The 12,480-nt window shown below is 44.7% G+C and overlaps 1 protein-coding gene across 2 annotated transcripts; it reads right to left on the reverse strand.

The window, feature by feature from the left end:
* Positions 1–1,698: 1,698 nt before the first annotated feature.
* LOC149858854 (ketosamine-3-kinase-like) lies at positions 1,699–12,170 on the reverse strand. Of its 2 annotated transcripts, none has more exons than XM_090060975.1 (6): positions 11,997–12,170; positions 8,966–9,117; positions 7,457–7,548; positions 6,874–6,956; positions 6,389–6,511; positions 1,699–3,925 (listed from the first exon to the last, which is right to left on the reverse strand). In XM_090060975.1, exons 1-6 carry the CDS (start codon positions 12,135–12,137, stop codon positions 3,587–3,589), a joined length of 930 nt encoding a protein of 309 aa, XP_089917101.1. In that variant the 5' UTR covers positions 12,138–12,170; the 3' UTR covers positions 1,699–3,586. The 2 variants fall into 2 exon arrangements, with proteins under 2 accessions (XP_089917101.1, XP_089917102.1); XM_090060976.1 differs by lacking the exon at positions 11,997–12,170 and adding an exon at positions 11,333–11,953.
* Positions 12,171–12,480: the final 310 nt, after the last annotated feature.

The raw sequence follows: 12,480 nt of genomic DNA on the forward strand, positions 1-12,480 counted from the left end.
TAACAGACATAAAACTATACAACTGTCTCTCAATTTGCTATTTCCATCCTCATTCTAGCTGATCTCCTTTTTCCTTTGAATGTTAGACATTACATGAAATAAATTAAAAAACCCTCCACTCAACATTTTGAATTGGTCAATAGGAGAAAAAAACTAGGTACCTAATATTTTTAGAAAAGCTGGTGTCTGATGCATGAATATGGATTTTCTATCATGAAATCCTCTCTCAACCCAGCGAGCTTGTATAAATAATTATCTAAAAAAAATATCAGGAGCCAGATAATTCAGCATACCTTTATGCTGAACTTCAGTGTGTGGGTTCATAGCTGGAAGATTTCAGTCAGAAACTTGGTAACTCACTGATATGTATTACAATATATTTTTATTTTGTAGGAAATAAAAGGAAATCATCCTCATGAAGCCACAGGGCAGTAACCAGAGTCATGAAATCATAGGCACTCAACACTGACCTAACTGTACTTTTGTCTTCTATGGGCATAAAATATGGACAATGCTCTTGTAAACCCTACCTAAAAATAGAAATGATACAAAAATAGTTATAAATAGTTAAAAGCCATCTGTACCACATGGTTGTTGTTTTTTTTCAAACAGACATTTGGTTTGAGTCCTTGTGTAACTTCACAATGTGAATATCAGTGATACTGACATAGCACCTCAGCCTAGCATTCAAAACCACAAGCCTATTTTTAATACTCTATAAATAAAATACCCTTCCCAGTCAGGTTGCCCAGAAGACATCATTTAACCCTTTGCCCACTTATTAAGGGATGGCCTTTAACAAGAGAAGCACATAATCTTGGCGGTTAGAAGTCTGCTGCCAGCTAGATTTGGCCAGTCCTTGCTGTGTTTGTTCTTGTTTAGCAACCATGTAAGTCTGAAGATAACGTGCACATTTGCCAATAACAGCTACACCAGTCATTCATTTGGGAACTGGGTGGCAAATGGCATTTAGAAAAACCTGTCAGAAGCTAGTGCTTTTATCAACTTCTTAAACTGCCTTCTTAGTTGGCCTGTGTTATGTTACCTTCTATTATACTTACGGAGAAAGGACCATCTTTTGTCTTGTGTTCGTGTAGCTCCTAGTGTAGTAGCATTCTGATCCATGCCCAGCGCTCCCAGGTATAGTAATAAACCTTCTCACTGTTCGTTTTTAACACTGGGGCATAGTAACACATCCCTCATGTGAAACTTCCTTCCAGACTTGCCAGAGAGGTTTGATATTTGGTTCACATTAAGGGTTGTACTTCTCTCCATTATAAGCCTAGTTTTTAATCTCTTCACATTACCTTCTCCTGGAAGAAGTTAATCTTCCTGGAATTGTACATAATCTCCGATACCAAGGTGAAACTTTCCCATGGAGTTTAATTCTAGATTTAGTTTTGGGTGGTTCCAAAATTTTCTTAGAGTTCACATTTGAAACCCCCCCTCCCCCAAACAATTAACTTTTGTAACTGAATCTCCAATCTGGTTCAACCTAGAAGTGCCAAATGTATTTTTTTGACCTTGAAAAATGATTTAAAGATTGGAGGATCTAACCAGGTCTACTATGCAAAACCCTCCAGCATTCACTACCCCTCTCCTGATTCAGGAGGCAATTTCAACATCAAACATGTTAGGGCAGAAATAAAAGGAAACTGTAATCCACTGGTACAAAGAGACAGACAACAATAATTAGGAGGCTAATATTTTATTTTCCTATATATTAGGAAAATTATATTTAGACAGCAGGATAGGATTAAAAACTATGCTATTAAGGAAGGTCTAGGTTTGCTAGCCAGTAATTAATTAGCAATGAAACAAGTAGTAGAGTTGGGGAGATATTAATGTTGATTGCAAAATTGCTCCCAATTCATATCAACACACACTGCAAAACCAGTAGTCAGAAAAATTCAGCAAACCAAACCAGATCCAGTGAAACAACATTTTAGCTCAATAAAGTCACTCCAAAATATTGAATATACTTGTTACAAACTATGTTTGTCTCGCCTACCTTGTGTCCTGGTGTCAGAATATCATGGGAAGCCCAAACCTAAAACAGCAGAGCTACTGCTACAGTGTTACTATCCTGAAGGCACCCAGAACAACTAGGATTCTGCAACATAATGCTTTAATTTAAGATACTTTAGTGACATGGTGATTAGGGGACAGTTTATCTTTATATGCATGTAGTCCAAATTTTACCTATTTTTGGCCTTGAGTGCCTAAGTACCACCAGCTAAAAAGTACAGTTTTGGGGGCTCTCAGAAATAAGACTGACTTTATGGCATCAGTAGTATGAATTAAGGGAAATTCATGTGAAAATTACCCACTGATCTGAGGGCACTACCTTGCCTTATTTTTAGCAGGGGTGATGATACTAATAGCAATAAACATCAAGTAAAACATGTATACCAGTGCACAGTACCTCCTCTGAGGATGCCTACATGCAGTGCTAGCCCTGTTTGAAGAAATTCCACGTTACAACAGCTTCCCTCAAAAATCAAATTCTTGACAGCTCTGAGAAACTCCAGCTGGAAGCTGCTTGACTCACAGAGAAGGGCACTTACAGGCATGCCAACAAACCCAATAAAAATCTCTGAAAATAGCTGGAACGTTTGAAAGGTCCCTTTATAGTGCACTGTAATAAACTTGGCAGAGGAGTCTACTCAGTACTGTAGAACTATACTAACACTGACCATCGCACAAACACTTCCGTGGTCCCCTTCTTTGGTTCCATGTTAACATCAGAGGGTGCTTTTACACATGCAACAAGAGCTGCTCTAATTAAAGCACCACTGTGGCTTCTGTATCAGCATCTCTGCACTTAAAAATGGCAGCTGGGGGACTTGAACTAAAGCTTCTTCTACGAGCTTTAGTTCAAGAGCCCCCACTACCATTTTTAAGTGCGGGGACGCTGACACAGAAGATGCAGGAGGCTTCTGGAGCATGGCAATTGCCACGCTTCAGCAGACTCGATTAATCTGACGCGCTGGAAATCCAATGTGTTGGAGCAGCCTCTGCGTTCGTGTATAGGCGTCCCTACCGATTTGGTACAGAAGGCTAGGAATGCACAGCTGAAAAGAATCTGAGCAAGCTAGCAAGAACTAGAACAACCAGTCTGTGACTTGCAGGCATTTGCATAAATACCTAAAGAAAGAGACTCTCCTACTGATTTTTTCAGTTATGTGCAGGTGGGTATACTTAATGATACATACTCTGCTCTGAGGCACATCTGGTCCCCTCACTTTCTTCCAAAATACTTGAACTCAAGTGTTTTTTTCTAATTAATTCTGCCTCAACTGAAGTGTGTGCCATCAGTTTTGCTGTGTCAGCCTTTTCACGTAACTCTGGAATTAACTACTTTCTTGGAAAGCTCGCTAGAACTATTCCTGCAACAGGTATCTTAAGACGACAAGACTGAAATGTCACTCTTGGGATCCACTGTAACCCATCAATTCTAGATCTTTAGTTGTGCAAAGAGGGCAAGGGTCAAGGATCTATTTAATGCTCTTATGACTTCAGTTGCATCACCAAGAAACGCAGAGCTTTCCAGGCAGGGAGTGAGATACTGTGCTTGAGAGGGAAGTCATTTCACCAGGTTTCTCATGATACTGAGAGAGGATCCTCTGTACCCTGTGCCAAAATGGTTCCAGTGGTTCATGTAGTGGAAAAGCTGATACAACTTAAGTCGTTTCTCAAAGCCCGGAGCTTTGGGAATTTTACTATGGTAGGCAGAGTAAAAAGAGCTGTTGAAACCACCAAACATCCCAGCTATTGCAAGTTCATACTCTGAATGACCATAGAAGGAAGCAGGGTCAAAGATAATTGGGCCAGAGTCATCCTCAGCTACGTTTCCTCCCCATAGATCACCATGGAGGAGAGCAGGAATGATCTCCATGTCACAGAACAAACTGGGTATCTTCAGCTGCAGGAAGAAAAAGAGAGAGGTACCAGTAAGATATTTTGAGATGAAAGATGGTAAGGTTTGATTACTTCAGATAACAGTTGCTAAAATCATCAGCGAAACTTCATACACACTACAGAAAGTGAATTAAGACATTTACAAAAGGAACTGATTACTCAAAACTGCAATGAAAACAAAGTGGTGAATTTGTTTAAAATAAAATAAATAAGAACACATGTATGATTTCTACTTTTTCAGAACCAGAGACCCAAGCAACTGAAGTTCAGTCACCCAGTCACATATCCTATTGTTGGAATGCCTCTATTAGTGCAAGATGGAGTCTCTACACCTGGGGTTGGCAGACAATCTATGGGCTGGATTCAGCCCCCACGGCCATTTAAACGGCTCATGGATGCAGGACTTCAGCATGTGGGGACGGAAAAACAACAGTGGGAGAAACAAAGTGGTGGCAGCCAGGTCCTAGTGCCTTCTTTCCACCTCTGACCTGATCTGGGTCACTCCAGCCAGCAACCTAAAAAGTTGCTGACCACTGCTCTACACACAATTAAAAGCTGTCATGTTTTTTGAGTTTCAGGATGTGCGGTAACTGCTTTAAGAAGCAGTGGTATTAAGAAGTAATGCACTCAGGGCTCCAACTTCATCCAGTTGCCCAGTATGAGGACACAGTGCCCACTGGGAGAAGGTATAAGAAGCTTTCTATAATCCATAAGTAGAGATCCACAAAGTAGGTAGCTAAAATTGAATCAATTCAGTGAAGACACAAATATTATGTAAAGAGGTAGTGCTACTGAAGAACCCAATGTGTTCCCTTATACCAGGGGTGGGCAATTATTTTGGGTGGTGGGCTGCTTAAGGAGGCTTGGTGAACTGTTGAGGGCTGTGTGGGTAGCCCTGCCCCTGGACAGGTGCCCTGCCCCGTAGGCGCTATCTTGGGACTGGAAGTCCCACCCTGACCTTTGCCACCAGAAGTCCCTCTCCTTGCCCCCTGGAAATACTCCTTTGGGGGGAGGGGTTGCCATCTTAGAACCAGGAAAAAACCAAATCATACACTAAAAGTCAAACACCTACTATAACATATTCTAATTTTATTACAAAAAATATTTTTGTCTTGATTTGTGTTTATGTACTGTATATTGAGGTGACTGCATAATAACTCAAAAATAAATTCTTAGTCTTTTATACTGTGGGGGGGTGGTGGGAGAGTATGGGGGGAGTTTGAGAGGGGGTGTGGCTGGGGAGGCACAGGGTGTGTGGTGTGTGGGTGTGTAGCTCTGGAACACGGTCCTCTCCTGCAGTCAATGCAGGCAACACTTGCAGGGGGTGGGGGGTATGTGTGTGGTTTGCAGGGTATGAGGGAGGGTGGCAAGTATGTGGAGACATCCCCCCCTCCCCACACTTCCTTCATGGTGCAGCAGCGAGTGGGGGCACTGGTACCTGGCTCTGGCCAGCGCTGCATGTCACAGCAAAGAATGTAGCCATTGTCAAGCCATTTGTTTCCCTGGTACTCCCTGCAGTCATGGGGCACAGGAGGGAAGCCCCAGGTGCCACTTTCCCCATCCCCACTCCACTGCCTGAGGGGCCCATGAGTGTGGGAAGTGCCAGGGAAACAAACAGCTCAGCAGGGGCTGCGCTCCTTGCAGCACTAGCCAGAGCCAGACAACAGAGCCGAGCAGAGTTCCCCACCCTACTCTCTGCCCGCTGCCTGCCTGGGCTGTGTGCCACAGGGAGAGGGGTGCGTGTGCCTCCCCCCCGCTTGCCTAGCTGAGCTCCAGGCTGCTGCCGCCCCACTGGGCGAGAGCTCCACGCTGCTGCCAGCCCCCAATTCCACACTCTGTGCTCCCACACAGCTGCAGCCCCACCCCCAGCTCCTTTACCTACTGCTGGGAAGCAGCGGGATGCCAGGGAAGCCTGCAGCAGCAGCCCTCCCCGTGCTGGCAGGGCCAGCCCTTCCGCCCATAAGGGTGGAAGCGAGACATAATAGAATATGTTGGGGACAGGTGTAGGCACCTCACTCCCGCCCTTGTGGGCAGAAGTGCTGGGTGGGGTACAATTCACTGGGGGGGTGCTGTAGGCCAGTTCAAAGTGTCTGGTGGGCTGGATCTGGCCCACAGTCCATATTTTGCCCACCCCTGCCATATACAACTTCCCATAATGAGCATAACGCTTCCAAGTCCAAGGGGATACAGGTGTGAACTTAACCCACCACTTCCCCAGTGGCAATGCATAGTGCTACCCTGCATCCATTCATTTCAGAATGTTAAAACTGGTTGATATTGCATTAAGTCACTGTAACTCAGTGTGGGGGGGTCCTTTAATCACTGGAAGTTAGCACCCTTTTCTAACAAACTGTGGAACATCCTAATAGAAGGAAGGAACTAATATATTTTAATAAAAGAAAAGGAATAGAAAAAAAACCACCCCCATCTACCCATCAGTACATTAAATCACATGAAGTAATCTTACCTGAAGTTGTGCCCAAAGTTCCCTCGCCTCCCTGTCTCCTGAATTCTTTTCAATCATATCCATTTGGGGCTGGATTCGCTGAGTGGCAAAAAAAGTCACCCAATCATTCTGCCAATCATTCACCTGGAGGATAAGATCAAGCACAGGTTCCATAACACAAGCGAGAATACCAAATTAAAAAAAAAAGTTTTGGGAATATAGTCTCAGTTGATAACTTCAAAGACTAGATAAATGTCCCAACATTTGGGGCCAAATTAATTCCTGGTATACCTTCACTGAAATAAAAGAGCTTCACTAATGTTAATTTTGGCGATTTCTGTTTTCCTAAACAAAGCAACATCTTACACTATCCCAGCATTTCCTTTTTTTAGCATTAAGAAAATGAGGTGCCGAATCTTTAAGTGACACATACAGATCCCCCAAGAATGTACAGTGGCAGCAGGTATCAATGGATTAAATAAATTCAGAGACTAAACAAAACCTACCTGGGGGAGATAACCACAACAGGTGACCGTATTAAAGCCAAACTGATCCACAAACTGGACATCTGTTTGCCCTTGACTGTTACCTTTCAAACATAAAATCACAGAGAAAAACACTAATTATAAAGATTTAGTATCTGCAATCCAGGTGGGCTTTAAATCAGATGAAAATATAGTAATTTCCTTTATTGGAAACAGACATTTTGCACCTCAATACTCTTTTTACTATGATTTCCATTTAATTAAAAATATGACAAAAATATGCAAGTGTCAAACTTATTTAAGCGAGTGTTATACCTCCTCTGAAACAAGGCTGTTATGCACAATGGTGCAGTGGGATGAAAAGCAGGGATTTCAAATCAAAGAAATATTTTGTCTATTAGAGAGATAACTATTTAATTATAGCGCCAAACCAATTTTAATTATAACACAAAAAGCAATTTGTTCTAAATCTGTTTTCATGAGTGTTACTGGAGCAAAACAGATGTTCCCTAAAATGACAAAGTCATTTTAGCAACTGCCTGTTTTGCAGATTATTATTAACTAGATTAATGTCACTAAATTCATCAACAGCTGTTTACTGTACCAACTGTGTTCCCCTCTTTCTTCAGCCTCTCTCCAATTTTCTGGTTGTGAAGATGTAGGTCAGCCAACTGCTGTCCAAGCTTTCCTGAATGTCTAAAAAGCCAAAATAAGTTATTTTATTATCACTGAAAGACACAGTAAGCAGTGAATTCACAGCCTGATATACATGAGCAATTCTCTGTGTTTGCCCAGCATGTGGAAAACTTCCTTCTCTGGGAACAGAGACATCTTTTTAAACATTTTTGGGGGGTGGGGCAGGGGGTAAAAGCATAAGATACTGACAACCGCACTTATGGGGCTATTTCTGCCAGTATTACCGTCAACTGAAATGAAAATGAAGAGAAACCACAACTTCATCACCATAAACAGTAGGAAGGACATGCACAATACTGCTTTTATACATTTGATTATGCTCTATAGAGGAATAAATGAGTAGGATTCACCTGGCTCTCTCAACATCGGGGAACCCAGAATACTGAACCAAGACTGTTCTCACTCTCCAAAGGATGATACCAATTCTCCAGCACCTTCTGCACTTGCTTCAGTCCATCCTTATGTTAACTTCTTCCAGATGCTTCTGCTATTATGGAGCCTAATTGTCTCTCAAGATCAACGTGTTAAGTGTCACTTGCATACTTTTCCTGTGCTGACGGCTCTCCAAGAATACAGGGATCAGCACGTGGGCAAGCTAAGGGGACATGCATCCTGGTCCTAGCACTGCCCAGAGCAGACGGGTAATGCAGGCAGAGGCTACATAACAATTCTGCAGTTGCCTGCTTGATGGGCTCCCTGAGCTGGCTAGAGGCCCCAAGGTTGGTGTGGGAAGAAAGTAAATTGAATTCCCTGATGGAAGCAAGGATCAGGCTCCAACACATTGGTTTTACCCTGGGTCTTCGGTGCGGGGGAGGGACATAAAGCAAGGACCATAGATGTTAAGCTACATATTCACAACATGAATGCCTTCTTGCCTGTTTTGGGAAGTTTCACATATACACCCCTATTGAATTGTAAGAAATATTTAAATAGGAATGCTATAAGTCCTCAAAGATGCAACTTAGGAGATTAGGGACTAGCAACCTGTAGTCTGCAGGCTAGGTTCAACCTGGTGGTGGTGGACTTCAGGCACCACGGTGACGGAGAGAACAGGTAGTGGTGGCACTGCAGTGAGAGTAGTGACTGATGCTCTGCTCTGGGTTGAAAGTGGCTTGTGCTTTGAGCAAAGCCTCATTAAAGTGGCCTCCCACTGCAAAACCCTGTACTAAATCATCTCACCTGAGTCACTCTCACCACCAACTCTCAAGATCCTTGCTGTAAATATCTTAATTTTTCTTAGCTGAGGAAAGAATTGCTGGGTTAAGTGCTGTGACACACAACAGAATGCTGTATTCAGTTTTAGTTTTTAATGGGTCGGAGACAAGGGAAGCATCAAAATGTACTTCTCCTCAAAAACAAATAACATGAAGATCACACAAATCTGAATGCCTGACAACATGACACTGTCAAAATTTACCTGTTTAAACCCTTCATTTCCAAGTGCTCCATCACAAACAGCGTGGTGCCCCCTGGCAAGTCTATAACTTTGATGGGTTTGGGGACCTTTATTGTCTGGGTTTTCAGGAGAGCTTCTAAACTTGCCATTTCTCCCTCAAACATTCTTCTAGCCTGTTAAACACAAAAGAAAAGGATTAGTCCCCAGAAACACTGTTAGCAACAAAATTAAGATGTTCCTCTGGGCAAACCATATCTGAACCTTTTTTTGGTACAAGCATATACAAGACAAAGGAGGGTCCACAGTTGGGTTGCTTATAGTATGGTCAACCTACAGATTTAAGAATAACAGAATTGGTTTCTTTCCTATACGCCTACCCCTAATGAAACAGCACATCTTCCAGCATTCCGTATTGTCATATAAATAACTGAATCAAAGCCTGGTTTCTTTCCATTCATTTTATACACATGCTTACTAATCAAAAATTCCAAATTAACATGATATACAGCAGGGATGTCAACCATGTGGCTTGCCTGCCACATTCAGCCCACAGAGCCTGTCTCTCCAGTCTATTGAGCTACTGGAGGCACCAAGTGTTGGGCCCTTTAGCCCCAATGGGCATGGCCATTGGTGGTGAGCTTGGCTTCCCCACAGCTGCAACCTACACTACCCTTGCTCCCACTAGATCCCATGAGTTTGTCACCGCTCTGGTGGCCACTGCTGTAGTCCTCATGCCTCAGGTTGGATTTGACCTGCAAGGAATCGCACTGTCTGGATCCAAAATAAAACCCCAGGTGAATGTGGCACCTCAATATATAGGAATAAGTGTAAAATTAGTTGCAATGTATGTCAGGAAAAAATTAAAGAGTGTGCTGGGTACTGATAATCTATGTGGCTTTGCACACACAGTTCCACCTAGAAATACTAAATTAGCTGTTGCTGTGCCTTGAATTTATGTTTCTGCAAAGAATACAAATAATTACATTGTGCCTAACCTGTAACCTGGGATGTTCTTTTAAATGAGAGTGCAGGAGCCAGCTCTACAATCATCATTTATGTTTAGAACTTATTCATCTGAGCTGCTCCATTGATTCCAATGAACTAGTTGTGTCAGTAAATGGTATTTAAAGAGTAAAGTGTGCAGAAGGCAGCCCATAACCAACAGTATTTGCTAAAAGCACTAACAAAACCAATGAATAAAATATCAAAAGATTACGCTGGATACAAATACAGGAATGAGAATCATCAAATAAGCCACAGGTGATATTGATTACAAACTCCCTGAATGAAGGAGAGCAAGAATGAGAATTTCTAGACTATTAATGAGTCTGAAATTTTGCTTTAGAAATAAAATGATTTCTCTTTCCAAAACAGCTCCTAAAATATTGCTGTAGACAATAGCTGAAAACAGGCTTATAATGGAACTGCTGATGTATTCAATTGCTGCGCATACAGCACAGCATTTTTAATGCAATTAATGAAGGCTGCTTTCGTCAGCACTCTGTGTCCATAGATGCATGGTAAAATTACAAAACAATGACTACTGAATAAGAAATTTATCCAGGTCCTTGATATTTACTCAATACATCTTTCTCCCAGCCAAGCATGCTAGAAGAATTACCTGCCAACTATACATAATATATATAAACTGGAAGGGGACAGGGAGGTCCTAGATTGTTCTCTATAAAGCTACTAGATTGACTGCAAAGCAAACAGCTCTTTCAGTTCCTTTCCTGGGGGATCTCAATACACTTAGGTTTCAGAGATTTCATAGACGTTAGAGCTGGAAGGGACCTCTGAAGATCATTGGGTCCAGCCCCTCTGCCCAAGGGGCAGGAAGTCAGTTAGGGTCAAAGGATCCCAACAAGATAAATGTTCAAATGTTTCTTGAAAGTGTCCAGAGTAGGTGCCTGCACCACCTCTGGGGGAGTCTGTTTCAGGCCTTGGGGGCTCAGCCAGTAAAGGTTTTCCTTATGTCCAGCTTAAAAGGGTGTTGGAAGAGTTTGTGACTGCTGAAACTTATCATCCCCTGGGGTGCTCTGGTGAACAGACGTTCCCCCACATCCTGATGCACACCCCTGATGTACTTATAGGCTGCCACCAAGTCACCCCTGAGCCTACGCTTTTCCAGGCTGAAGAGTCCCATGGCTCTCAGCCTCTCTTCATAAGACCTATTCTCTTGCCTTCTGATCATGGGTGTGGCTCTCCTCTGCACTCTCTCAAGCTTCTCCATGTCCTTCCTAAATTGTGGAGCCCAGAACTGGATGCAGTACTCCAGCTGTGGCCGCACCAAGGCCGAGTACAGCGGGAGGGATGCATCCTGAGTCTTGCTCGAGATGCATCGGTAGATGCAAGCCACAGTTTTGTTCACTGGAATGACACTGTTACCTTGCTACTCATATCACCAACCATGAATGAGACAGGTCTGAAATGCATAGCTGGACACCTTTCACTTCTTTCAGTAGTGGTATTACTGGCAAATGCACAAGCTGCGTCCGTGCGTGCATCCACATCTCTCTTTCCTCAGCCAGGGCCCAAAGCAAACATGCTCTTCGAATATCTTCCTCTGCCTTTCCCCACTGCCCAAAGGGTCGCAGCATTACCCAGATGTCCCACTTAGCAGTGCCAAGCCTCCCACAGTGGTTCGTGCCCGGGACTGAAGATGATGACACAGAAAGTCGATACCACAGAAAACTCTGTTTCCTTTAAGTGCAGGCAGCTGGTGACTGACATTTGCCTGGAAGAAGGAAGGCGCGGCTTTATCTTTCCTAGCCTGCTCCAGACCCTGCAGGGGGTGACAATACCTGACAGCGCCCCTCACCTGCTGGCCCAGGGGATGTCAGGACGGCACCGGCTGCAGGCTGCAAGCGCTGGCCCACCTGCTAGCCCCACTGACCCATTAATGCCCCCGCACCGCAGAGGGCGGTTCCTGCCCCTCCAGCGCACCGCACGGCCCGGCCCGGCCCGGCCGCTTCCCGCGCCACCCGCATCGCCCGGCCCGGGGCGAGCATCGCGCGGCAGAGCCTGGAGGCCGAGTCCAGCCCCCGCGCACCTCCGCCTTTGAGTTGCTCTTCACGAAGACGCGGCCGCGGTCGGTGTCATAGCTCTGCCCCTGGCTGATACAGCCACCGCCCGAGTGGCCCGTGGGCCGCAGCCACGCCGTGGCCAGCTCCCGCTGCAGCGCCGCCTCCATGCCGCCTCCGCCGCCGCCAAATCGGGACGCGAGGCTGCGCATGCTCAGAGCGCTGCGCATGCGTCCTGGCAACAATCGACGCCAACACCCTCACCCGCTCTCCAACTCCGGAGGAAACACTGGGGAGGCGGGCAGCTCCAGCCTGAGCGGCAGGGGGCGCCACTGCGCCCATGAGGGGTGGGCGTGGCCAGGAAGGAGAGGGGCGCTGATTGGCGTGGTGATGGAAAGGGGTGGGGCAGGGCCGTGCGCGTGCGGGAAACGTGCGTTTCTGTTTGATTTCCCCTCACGCAGGTTTCCACCTTGTCCGGAGAATTTCGGGATCCATGAGGAGCGCGCCCACTCC

Source organism: Crocodylus siamensis, chromosome 8 (assembly GCF_052110815.1).
Source record: "Crocodylus siamensis isolate JL-2025a chromosome 8, ASM5211081v1, whole genome shotgun sequence".
In the NCBI taxonomy this organism is placed as follows: Eukaryota; Metazoa; Chordata; order Crocodylia; family Crocodylidae; genus Crocodylus; species Crocodylus siamensis.